The sequence below is a fragment of the Hemicordylus capensis genome, chromosome 4 (genome assembly GCF_027244095.1).
Source record: "Hemicordylus capensis ecotype Gifberg chromosome 4, rHemCap1.1.pri, whole genome shotgun sequence".
NCBI lineage: Eukaryota > Metazoa > Chordata > Lepidosauria > Squamata > Cordylidae > Hemicordylus > Hemicordylus capensis.
The window spans coordinates 51,289,834-51,302,283 of NC_069660.1; the positions used below are offsets into that span (position 1 = coordinate 51,289,834).

The following is a 12,450-nucleotide window of genomic DNA, read 5'->3' on the forward strand; positions in this document are numbered from 1 at the left end:
GTATAGAAACACTGAAAATGGGCAGGATGACCTATTCCTTTTTGATTAGAATAAAACTGTAATTTCTAATAATGAGGAATCATCTAAATTTTCAATGATCTTTTGATGATCATGCCATATCTCAAATATTATGCGGGTTCACTCAGTGGTTCTCTTAATGGGTTGGGCCAGTTACTGGGGTCTTTTTCTCTGAATTGAGGCACTCTATTAAACAAGAGTAAGCTAAATTAATAGGAGACAAACAATACCCATTTCTGAATAATGTTGTTAGGAGTTAAGTAAAGTTTGCAGCTCCTAGTTATTGCCTCTAAATGGGGCTTTCAATTATTGTGTTTCTGTATCAGTCTTTCGGTGGAACAACCTCTTAAAACAAAGACTAATTGATAAAAATTGGCTGGTATTGATAATTGATAAATTATCATAATAAATCATGTAAACCTGGACTTAGTTTACATAACTAGTTTTGCACCCTTTTTTATTGATACTGAAATTCTCCTAAAATGCAGAGTTGCTATAGTGTTCTCTATTCAAAACTATGAAAACTTCATTTTCAGATGTAGTCTTCTGTTTCCAGGGGATAGGTACTAAAAAGTTCATAAATATAACTGAATCTGTCCTTGTTCTCAGGGTGTGTGGAGTCTTGCCTATTTTTTGTTCTATAATTTACCAAGAGCATTTCACAGATGATGGTTTTCCTACACGAATGCAGGAAAGCAGTGGATTTTACCGTTCCTCTGGAAGGAAGAATATTTACTTTTGGCCCAGAAACTAACATTTCTAGTCCTAAAAGATGGTGCTAATATTCTTTAGATGCAAGCAAGGCTGAAGACTGTCTGAGGAGAGGTTTACCCCCTGCCCCCAGAGCATTGCTAGCTGAGGAGGACTCCCACTCGTATAATAATTCTAAGTATCTATTGTTTTCCTAGGAAGAGGGAGTGTTTGTAGCTATTGGTTAAAACAACTGTGCAAAATTTTTCTCTGCCGTGTTACTTGCACAGCAAGTATTAATGTTCAGTTGTGTGAATTTGTATATTTTATATTGTATTCAACTATTTAGGAATTTATTCCCCACCTGTATTCCAAAGAACTCGAGGCAGCTCACAAACGTTAAAATAGAACCACACTGTTAACCACTACTGTATCAAGTGCACTGGAATGATACCATCTGAGCTTTTACTGTCCAACTGGACACTCATTGCCGTGGTCTGTACCAGCTTTAGTTTCCAAAGGCTCTTTGAGGGCAGTCCCACATAGAGCACATAATAGTGGCATGGGTCTGTGTGGCAAGGTGTGTATGATCCAGCTATGAGTGCATCTGACATACCAGCTGGAGCTGGACAAATGCACCGCTAGCCACAGCTTCTATCTGAGCATCTATGAGAAAACCTGTGTTCAGGAACACTCTCAAACTGCAATCTGCTTTTTCAAGGGCAGTGTTGCCCCGTTCAGAATAGGCAGACAACCTGCTCTCAGATCAGTGGGTATCCCAACCAGGATAACCTTTGTCTTGTTCAGAACTAAATCCAGCCCATCAGTGCCTCTGGCCACTGATTCAGAACCATTGCTGCTACTTCAACTAGGGATGGTAGTGAGATGTACAACTAGGAGTTGTTGGCATACTGATGACAGTATAGACTCAATAGGATGCCATAAACCAGTGGTTGTGGCCCCCAAACACACTACCCCCAAGCAGGCCTGCCCTGTCCTGCTGCCGCCACCGCCCCTGTCCTTTCCCTTGCCCTGCCACCACTGCCCTGCCGCGGCTGCACGGGGCTCCTTGGGACATGCGTCCCCCCAGCAGGAAGCTGCATGGGGCTGCGAAAAGCCAGTAAGGGGCTGCTTGCCTCTTTCTTAAAGCTCCCAGATCTCTCTCCTGAAAAGTGCTCGAACTGCAGTTCGTACACATCTCTATCTTGTATTGGAGACTAGCAGTCGGAACAGCCTGGAATAGCTGGTTGTCCAGAGTGATCACCTCTCCAATGGTCTGGATTACGAGACAAGACTCTTGCCCACCAGACCCTTTGTTTGCTGACTGCATCACTGGCAATTTTCTCTGCTTGAGAGCACATGCCTTTACCCCGCTGGCCAAGGCGCACCAGGCCTACTAGTGCTGCCAGCAGGAGCAAAGACCCCTGGGTGGTGCCGTTGCAGGTACCTCAGCATTGCCAATGTCCCAAGACACTTAGCGTCCTTGCCTCTGCGGACCTGTGCAAGTGGGAACCAATTTGGACCAAATTTGGTACAGTTGTAGGGAACCATGGAGACAAAGCCATAGTTTGTGATGTCATCCACTCCAGTTCAAGATGGTGGGCACATGAACATTTGAGGCTCAAGTGGGCTAACTTGTGAACTGCCTAACCAATTTGGACCAAATTTAGTGTACTTGAGCTTTTAGTCCAAAAGCTCATCCAGTCAGCGTTTCAATAAAAAGCTGACTGGGGAGGGAGTCTGAACACCAAGCACGCTCGATTAAAAATAGAAAGGGTTAGTGAATGGAAAGCAGACAGATTAGTTCTTACCAGAACAACTTGTTTTGTAGCTATTTACTTGAAGCCGAAGACATCCTAGGTGCTCCAGGCTAAACGCCAAGAACAACAGTTTTGTCGTAATTGTTCACACTTATAATAATGTATTACTTAGCCAGAGCTGTTATGAATATCTAAGAACATAACTAGTAAGCATATACCAGAGTACTTCTGTGGATTTTAATTTTGTTTGTCCCTTGTTTATGCTCTAAATTTGCATGCTGCTGCAGCCATGTATAAGTGAAGTTATGAGAATAGGTATGTCAGTGTGCTTATGTGCTTACTGTTGAACAGATTTTTCTGCAAGCTGCAGCAGTGTGGTGCTTGATAGATGGGGAGCAATGATGGTACATATAGTGAAGGATACTGTGGGAAAGCTGAGCTCAACAGTGATCTTTCATGTGAGATAAAACCAGATCAGGGGCATGAGGACAATGGAGAAAGAGAGGACTACCATCCCTCGACTGCCAGGGTCGGTGAGTGTGTGTGGGGGAGACGACACCAAGGCACCTCCTCAGCCAGGGCACCCCCCTTTCTCCTTCCCACACCCAGCAGGTGAATAAAGCACTTGCTGGCTGAGAGTGTGAGGCTCCCCCCTCTCCTCCCCAGGTGATGTTTCATTGAAATGCAGGCTGGGCTGGGGAGAAAAGCTCAGCCAGTCAGTGTTTCAATGAAACGCTGACTGGGGAGGGAGTCTGAACACCAAGTACACATGATTAAAAATAGAAAGGGGAGGGGGAGCCACTGCCAGGACTTCATCCTCCAGCTGCAGGCAAGCAGGCGAGCTCCCTATGTCCCTGAGCCAGATGCAACACTCTAAGCATGATCCCATAGGAAGTGAAGAATGCACCAGCTAGTCACAGTGGGTAGCATCCACAGTTTCCCTTATTCTGGATCAAGGAGTCTTGGGGAAACTGTAGGTGTTACTCAGTGTTGAGGAACAAAATTGCATATGAACAGCTGCTACAAGCATACTATAATTTTTTTTTTTTTTGGAATAAATATCTAAACTTATTAAAGGTGAAGTTCTCCTTGTCATAATGCATCTATTCTATAGAAATCCTTAACTCGTCTTCTGCACATATACTGACACAAACACTGCAGTGATTGAGTGATTATTCTAATGAAAATCTCCATTATTGTGGAAAAGCTTTTTTGGTTCTGGCACACTGTAATGAAGTGTTTGTGCAGCAGGTGGTGCTACAATCTAGGGAAGACCCCTTTGATGCTCTACATAAGGCTTCTTCTAGTTATGCTTCCCTTCCCTCTCCTCCCCCACCCCACCTCCCTTCCCATTCAGCTGGAGTGAGCTGTTCCTTTGAAGTGCTCTAAGAACTGCTTTATCATGCCTTTACCCATTCAGCTCCCTCTCACTCTTCTGCTCTTGTCTGTTCTTGGAGATGTTGTGCTTTTGCTAGTTTTATGCTGCTCTACCTTACAACTTTACCGGTGCTTAAAGCAGGATCACAGGGACCTTTTAAAGCTTAGCAATACAGATGATGTTAGAAGTCACTCCTATACTAGGCCAATATATGAGAAGGCAAAATACTTGGGCTGCATGTGGCCCTTAGGCTGGTAGCAGATGGCATGTGGATTTAATCTTGCTATTAAGAGAGATTCAGCCCAGTACCATCTAGACAAAGCAGGCGTTCAGTTGTACCTAGGGAAGCTCAACATATCTGTGCTAGTCATAAATCTTTTACTCCCTTTTCCTTTAGTTCAGTGGTAGAGCACATACTTGCCATGTATAAAGTTCAGTCACTGGCACATGCAGTTGGGAAAGGAAGACCTCTGCCTGAGGCTTTGGAAGCTGTTGCTCATCAGCATAGAAAATTACTGAACTAGATGTTTTGTGATATGTGATGTTTTGTGATATGGCATGGCATATACCTATTACTGAAATGTTTTCAGCATCTCAGAAATGTGCAAGATCAAGATACATTTTATGTTTGGAGAAGGCCGCCTTTGTCTCGAATCCATTATACTGTGACAGTGTTAGCTGCTCTAACTTTTAGTCTGTACTGACAAATGATTTGAGGAGTATGATATTCACTACCATAGAAAGACTGATTGCTGTAGCCTAGCAATCTACAAAAAGTTTCATACACTGTGGCTTCTTCTTTTCCATCACTCTCTTCACTTGTGGCAATGAGCCAGGCATAAAGATTTGTCCCTCATATCTATTCTGGATAAATAAAGAGATTTGCCATTAAACTCTGCTTTGCTGATTTGAAGGATGGTCTCGGGCCACCTTTTGAATTTTTGTTACAATTTTTATTTCTGATGCAGCATCTAGAAGTTCTTCTTGTAAAATTATAAAGCAGGAAACATTTTTAACAAGGATCTGGATCACACGATAGTTTACTAATCTGTTCCTGAATTCTTGGCACACTAGTGTCTCACATGGAGAGAGATGAATAAATTCTCCTCCTCTACATTATAATTTTTACTCCTAGGATGAGTAAACATAACTGTAAGAGCTCCCCAGAGCCTGATGGTGGATTGATTCAGAAGTTATCCTACTTATCTAGGCTTCTTGGTACAAGGAACAGCAGAGCTTAATGGTTACAGGGGGCTAGTATGGAGTATTGAAAGATGTGGAATTTTATTGTCAGAACATTTGTACTGTAGCAAAATGCTAGACATAACACTGTTGTAGCATTTTTGTACATCTAATGTTACTGATGTGGGGGCACAGCCAGTGTTTGAAGCTGTTAGAGAGAGAGAGAGAGAGAGAGAGAGAGAGATTATTAAACTTGGCACAATAAACCTGACACCTTCTATGCAATGGAGAGAAGAAAGCAGTGTAAGTGGCTCTTGCCAGCACTGTGGCTAAAGCTCTGGACCTCATGTGCACATCTGTCAGAACGGCAAGGAGCCCAGGATGTGGATTAATCTTGGCAACCATATTCTGAAGACATCATTTATCGAGTCAGCTGTCAATCTAAAATTGAAAAGTTTGTTCTCCCAGCATGCCACAGAGTCTGGCCAAGGGAGTGACAGCTCAGTAGCTGCCTCAGACTGAGAGTAGAGGGCCCATATTCTTGAGAGGAAAAACCCCTTCAGAAATAGGCTTCCTGCTTATGGAGCTGCGAACCCCTGGGTGCCTCCATGTTCAGCTGAGCAGCAACAACATCCTGCAAGAGCTTGGCAGGGAAGAAAGAGCTAAACACTTAGCCAGACAGGCTGCTTACAAGCCCAGTGTGAGTCCCTTCTGGCTCTGACACATTTTGGTCTTGCTACTTCCTCACTGAGCTAAGTGACCTCCTAGCCCCTGGCAAGCCCCCAGCTGGGTCAGCCAGATTCACTCCTCCAATAAATTCCCAGCTGGCCAAAAGGTGCCCTGGCCCTAAATGGGCTGCATGCCTAATTTTCAGCCACACACCCCTTTGTGGCCTCCCATGCTCAGCACCCACCTCCTGGATTGAGTGCCCTGCCTCTGCTGTCTGCACTCATCCATGCTGAGCAGCTGGGCAGAGAGCATGCCAGGTCAGCCAAGGGAGAGTTACGCCTCTCGGGCTCTGCAGCCGCTTGGATTAAGGGGCTATGCGGATTTACTGTTTGCTCCTGCTTCAATTCCTCTCCCTCCGTTCTGTATAGGGAACATGCAAGCAATGCAGAGCAAACTAGGTCATCGCAAAGGGACTTCGTGCATCTGTGAGATCCTCTGGGGGAGGCCGCTGGCTTTCCCAGCTCTCCGCTCCTGCTCATAGCTCTTTTGCCTCCCTTACCAAGTCGCACTGCTGTCTCCCCTGGATCTTGAAAAGGGATGTGATTAGCACAGGCAGCAGATGGGGAATTTCTGTGAGCTCCACATGCCTCCTCCTGACAAGTGCTTTGCTGACACTATTCCAGTGCCCACTTCTGCTCCTCCTGCCAGGCAGACAGACTCTGCAAGAAGCAACTTCCTGCTGGCTTGAACTTCATATACCAAGGTTTGTAGCAGGACATGGAATCTAGGCTGTCTCTAACCTTCATCTCTGGATTTAGCTGCTGCTCTCCCTTCGGCCTGGCAGAATCATGGATTTACAGATCAAGCTGGCTATGATTCCCCAGCATGAATACAGGGAACAAATCCATAACCATCCATCTGTCCAATGGCATTAATTTCAGCATGTATATGTATCAGGTAAGCAGGATATCCCTTGAGTACCTGTCCACTATAGCTCTTCACCTTTCTAGATTGATGGAAATACTTGAGGCTCTTGAAGCGAATACTCAGGCCTGTCTGAATGCCACAAGCAGTCTTTTTCCTGCCAGTTTATTCCAGGAGTTACCTGTGCGCATGAAATCTTGCTTGTGTTTCTTCCTGTTAAGAAATTGAATCAGTGGTGCTATATGTTGCTCCAAAGGTCTTCATGGTGACCATAAATTATTGGCACAGTTAGTACTATCAGTAATTCTGCCAACTATTAAGAGAGGGAATAAATGTTTCGGGGCTTGCTGAGAACTGCCTGTGAAGCTTGTTGTTGCAGTGTTGTGTTCCTTATCCACAGGCAAAAGAGCTTTTGACCCTTGGAAACTACTGATTTTGTGTTTTCCATTGGTATGTTCTTTGCCTTTGACTAGTTACCTGGGATTCTAGAAACAATACAGTCAATTTAAATTTTCAAAAATATAAGGAATTTTAAGCCCGCCTGCCCCACCAGCTTGGCTTACTTATTTGTTTCTCTCTGTGTTTATGTATATCTATCTCCCAATAGGTTGCTGGTTCAAATCCCCGCTGGTATGTTTCCCAGACTATGGGAAACACCTATATCGGGCAGCAGCAATATAGGAAAGATGCTGAAAGGCATCATCTCATACTGCACGGGAGATGGCAATGGTAAACCCCTCCTGTATTCTACCAAAGACAACCACAGGGCTCTGTGGTCTCCAGGAGTCAACACCAACTTGATGGCACACTTTACCTTTACCTCCCAACAGGCTGTGAATGCTCTTTCAGTGACTTGGAAAGAGGGATTTTAGAACTGTCCTTATCCATAGTACACATGCTCATTTTTCCTATCCTTCTATGGTTTCTGATCATAGTGCTTCAAATTGTAGCTTAGACAAGTCCCCAGAAGCATGGTCAGTGCTGCTGCAACAGATGTGTGTAAAACTTTGGTGTGACCAATCTGAGCATCTACTGGATAGGACCTGTGAAGAGCAATACACTCCTTTCCCCCCCACTCTGCATGCCTCAACAGTTTTGGAATGGACCTGAGATAACAGACTTGTTTTCTTCTGTCGTGCTATCCCCTAGGTAGTAGCCATTCAAATGATTCTTTCACTTACATTTTCTCTTTTCCTAGCTGCATGGTTTTCTTTCTTACACAGGGTCCTCATGGTTGTGGGACACTAATCTGCCCAAGTCTGAGAAGAATGGAGTAATGAAACACATCCCAACGAGTTCAAGCTGTGTTCATTATTGGCCCAGGGAAATGGTGGTAGGGCTGGTAGTGACCCAAGTCTGTTGCTTGACCTCATGCTGCCTCCATAAACACAAGTGTTTCTGTCTTGGGCGGTCTACGACTTGCGATCTTAGGTGGCGAAAATGTTCATGGCAATGGTTCTGTTCTATCACTGATAAGAATTCAAAGGTGGGAGGTACTAATAGACAGATGGAGGTAGGGTGTTTTCTTCAGAGTAATGATGTTGAAATCTTGCTGCTCCTAAAGGACACAATATGAACAATCTTCAAGGCACCTTGGCAATTGTGACAAACTTGGAAACCATAATTCTGATTTGTTACGTTTTAAACACATTCATTTTTTGTTTAAGTTCTCTACGTGCACTTTGGGCTAATTACTCCTTGTCAATAGCACTGATTGCCTCTGCATCTATTTCTATTCATAAAATAAGCCTGCAGAAACAGTCATTCCAATTAGGTGCCTGAAATGAGAGTAATACCACAGATGGACCCAATTCATTCCTTGAATTCTTGTGCAGGGAAATGAAGAATTGACTATTTCAGACAAAAATTGTTCCACATCATTCATTATTGTGTTTGGCTCTTCAATGGGAAGGGAACTGCTGTCATCTGATAGATTTTTAACCTCAAAATCTCTAGTTACATCATTTGTTCCAAGCAATGAGCTCAGGGAAGGCATTCTTGAAGGTAGTGCATTTCCACTCCAAATAGAAATGAATAAATTAAACTTGGTTCCTTGAATTGCTCTGGCAAACAAGCTGGAATCAAGTACGGGTTGAAGAGCTTGAATGTAATATCCTCTCAATTATATAAATATTGATCAGTTTCATTCTGCGTTGACTGCAATTGCCAAGTAGTCTAGGCTTTTAAGTGTTGATAGCTGAGCCAAGATCAGGCATCCCTGTTTCACTTTCTAATCCATTTATAGGTGTCCCTGCCTAATCTGGCAAGCTTATGGCTATGCAATTTACCATTTAAGAGCTGAGAGGACAAGGTCTGGCAAGGTCTAATCTAAAATGTCTGTTGAAAAAAGTATAAGCTTATTAAGGATTTCAGTGACTTGAGGGGGAAGCAGCTTGTTAAACTTGTCCAGAAGACACCCCTCTTCCATCATGGTTCTAATGTGACCAGATAAGATAAGCTTTCAAAGGCTTTAAATTGTGATAAAGTGTTGTTTCCTGATTTTAGAAATCTTGGTTTCTAATGAAAAGTCATGCCATAACAAACCAGTCTAAGATGCCACTGCTTTTTTTGTTGCCATGCTCCTAAATTATTGGAACATGTGGCTTAGGGAGGCTGTAGACACTTTCTTCCTTAAGATCTTATTGGGTTTGGAATATTCTAGATGGGAGTGTCTAGATGGGAGATCACAGATAAGCTCCTTGAAAGCAACTTTGAGCTTTCCAAGGAAGAGTGGGGTATAAGCAATACTTATCCTACCTTTTGGGCAGCAGGTGAACCTCACGACTCTTAGTGTAACTCTCAACTCTAGGAGAAGATGTTGTCCAAATAAAAGACACTTAATTCAGGGGATTCTTTGAAGCTGCCACCATGTATCAGAAGTAGTCTCATAGTTGCACAAACAAACCCAAATGTGTACAGAGTCTCTATTGCTGATGGTTAAACTACCACCATCTTTTATCCCTGGAATTATTTATTATTATCTGATTTATATTTGTATACCTCCCTTTGTCCAAGGACTGCAGGGCAGTTAACAAGATAAAAACAGTAACAAAACTTTTGGGATGTGCACGGAACTGGTGACTGCTGGTTTGAAGGTGGGGAATAACTTTAAGGACTGTGGAGGGTGCTCTCACCCCCACCCCACTGTGTTCCCCTCACTGGCTCTGTTCTCAAAACCAGTCCCACCGGGGCAGCAGTATACCTCCTTGCCACCCTGCTACGTTGCGGGCTGGAAGTGGCCACTGTGCATGCACATGTCATGATGTGCATACGCGCAGTGGCCACTTCCAGTCCTCTACCTACCGGGGCAGCAAGGAGGTATGCTGCTGCCCTGGGGAACCGTTTTTGAGAACAGCACTGGTGGGGGAAATGCCAAGGGTGGGGGGAAGAGCACTTTCCCCATTCTTAAAGTTATCCCCCCACCTTCGAACCGGCCGAACCATCAGTCTTTCAAACTGGTTCGGAGGCCCTTTATGGGTCTCTGTACCAGTTCCGTGCACATCCCTAACAAAACGTCAATAAAAACAAACTGCTAAAACAAAAAAACCAGCTACGTTAAAAAGAGAGCTGGGGACCACTCACTTCCGATTCCTCCGAAAGGCTGGGAGAGAGGGAGCCATGTAGATCGCAACCAGAGTGAGCAAGTTCCATAGCCTAGGGGCAATCACTGAGAAGTACCTGTCCCACATACTCAACAAACAATTCTCAGTTGGTGTCAGCATGTGGAGCAGAGCCCTGCCTGCCAATCTAGTCAGGTCGGTGGGTAGATTCAGCTGGAAGCAAGTGGTTCCTAAGGTACTTGGGGGCCCAAGCTGTTTAAGGCTTTAAAAGTAACCAGCACCTTGAATTGCACCCAGAAACAAATGGGCAGCCAGTGCAGTGCCTTTAGAATTGGCCTTCAGAACTACAGAGTCCTTGCCAATGTGCATTGAGTAGAGCAGATCAGAGCATACAACCTTTCTGGCTCATACTTCTTTGAATATCCAGCTGCTTTAAGCATGAGATATGAAATATTGCAAGAAAAAAGCACGAAATTTATAGACAGCCTTCTTAAGGGGTAGGTGCACTCTCTTGACTCGCAAGGCAAAATGCATATAACCTTTTAAAAAGTTTGTTTTTAAAAATGAATAAAATAGCATAGGGTGGGCAGGGGGAAGAAATAAAATACTCTATATGCCCTGGTCATTAAGCTGCTATAGCCAGGAAAGTCTTAATTTTGGTTAAAGAACTATAAGAAACACTTCCACACAAGGTATCAAAGGCCAATCCAAAATGGATTGTGAGGAGCTCCAAAAGGATCTCTCCAAACTGGGCTAGTAGGCAACAAAATGGCAAATGTGGTTCAGTGTTGGCAAGTGTAAAGTGATGCACATTGGGATGAAACCCCCCAACTTCAAGTATACGTTGATGGGATCTGGGCTGTCGGTGACTGACCAGGAGAGTGACCTTAGGGTCGTGGTGGACAGCTCATTGAAAGTATCGACTCAATGTGCGGCAGCTGTGAAAAAGGCCAATTCCATGCTAGGGATCATTAGGAAGGGGATTGAAAATAAAACTGCTAATATTATAATGCCCTTATACAAAACTAGAACCAGGGGTCATCCCATGAAATTGATTGCCAGGAAATTTAGGACTAGCAAATGGAGGTACATTTTCACACAACACACAATCAACTTGTGGAGTTCTCTGCCACAAGATGTGGTGACAGCCAACAACCTTAAGAGGGGTTTGGATAACTTCATGAAGGAGAGGTCTGTCAACAGCTACTAGTTGGAGGGCTATAGGCCACCTCCAGCCTCAAAGGCAGGATACCTTTGAGGCTGAGTACCAGTTGCAGGGGAGTTACAACAGGAAAGAGGGCATGCCCTCAACTCCTGCCTGTAGACTTCCAGCGGCATCTGGTGGGCCACTGTATGAGACAGGATGCTGGACTAGATGGGCCTTGGGCCTGATCCAGCAGGGCTGTACTTACATTCTTATGTTCTTAATCTTTTCTGAGAACTGAGTAATCAGCATGACAGTCTGAACACATAGCAAGTCATACAGATTTTTTGAAATAACTGGAAAAATTGTCAGAAGTGGTAATAAGATTTTTCCTCTGCCCTAATCTATTTGCATACACTCTCACCAAGTCTGGACTTCAGACAAAGGAGTGAACAAATCAATTCTTGCTTCCTTCACCAACCCTAACCTACTTCACAGGGTTGTTGTGAAAGACAAACTCAAGCATGTAGTACACCGCTCTGGGCTCCTTGGAGGAAGAGCGGGATATAAATGTAATAGTAGTAGTAGTAGTAGTAGTAGTAGTAGTAGTAGTAATAATGATAATAATACAGCAAGTGCCGCCTTTGTAAAGAAGCAGATGAAACAGTGGACCACCTAATCAGCTGTTGTAAAAATTAGATCGCACAGACTGACTACAAACAAAGGCATGACAAGGTAGCAGGGATGATACACTGGAACATCTGCAAAAAATACAAGCTACCTGTAGCCAAAAATTGGTGGGACCATAACATTGAAAAAGTTGAAGAAAATGAAGATGTAAAAATATAATGGGACTTCTGACTACAAACAGACAAACATCTGCCACACAATACACCAGATATAACTGTAGTCGAGAAGAAAGAAAAACAAGTTAAAAGAATCGACATAGCAATACCAGGGGATAGCAGAATAGAAGAAAAAGAAATAGAAAAAAATCACCAAATACAAAGATCTACAAATTGAAATTGAAAGGCTGTGGCAGAAAAAGACCAAAATAATCCCCGTGGTAATTTGCGCCCTGGGTGCAGTTCCAAAAGACCTTGAAGAGCACCTCATCACCATAGG

The 12,450-nt window shown here is 43.8% G+C and overlaps 1 protein-coding gene across 12 annotated transcripts in view; it reads left to right on the forward strand.

The window, feature by feature from the left end:
* Positions 1-12,450, forward strand: part of PPFIA4 (PTPRF interacting protein alpha 4) — a 211,518-nt gene that overhangs the window by 93,905 nt on the left and 105,163 nt on the right. Inside the window, exon 1 of one of the 12 annotated variants that reach the window (XM_053243193.1) lies at positions 6,558-6,654. The exons of the other annotated variants lie outside the window; for them this stretch is intronic. Within the exon in view, the coding sequence (XP_053099168.1) occupies positions 6,583-6,654 (72 nt within the window). The 5' untranslated portion in view covers positions 6,558-6,582. Of the gene's footprint in view, positions 1-6,557; positions 6,655-12,450 lie in introns of those variants that run through there. 12 annotated transcript variants of the gene reach the window in all.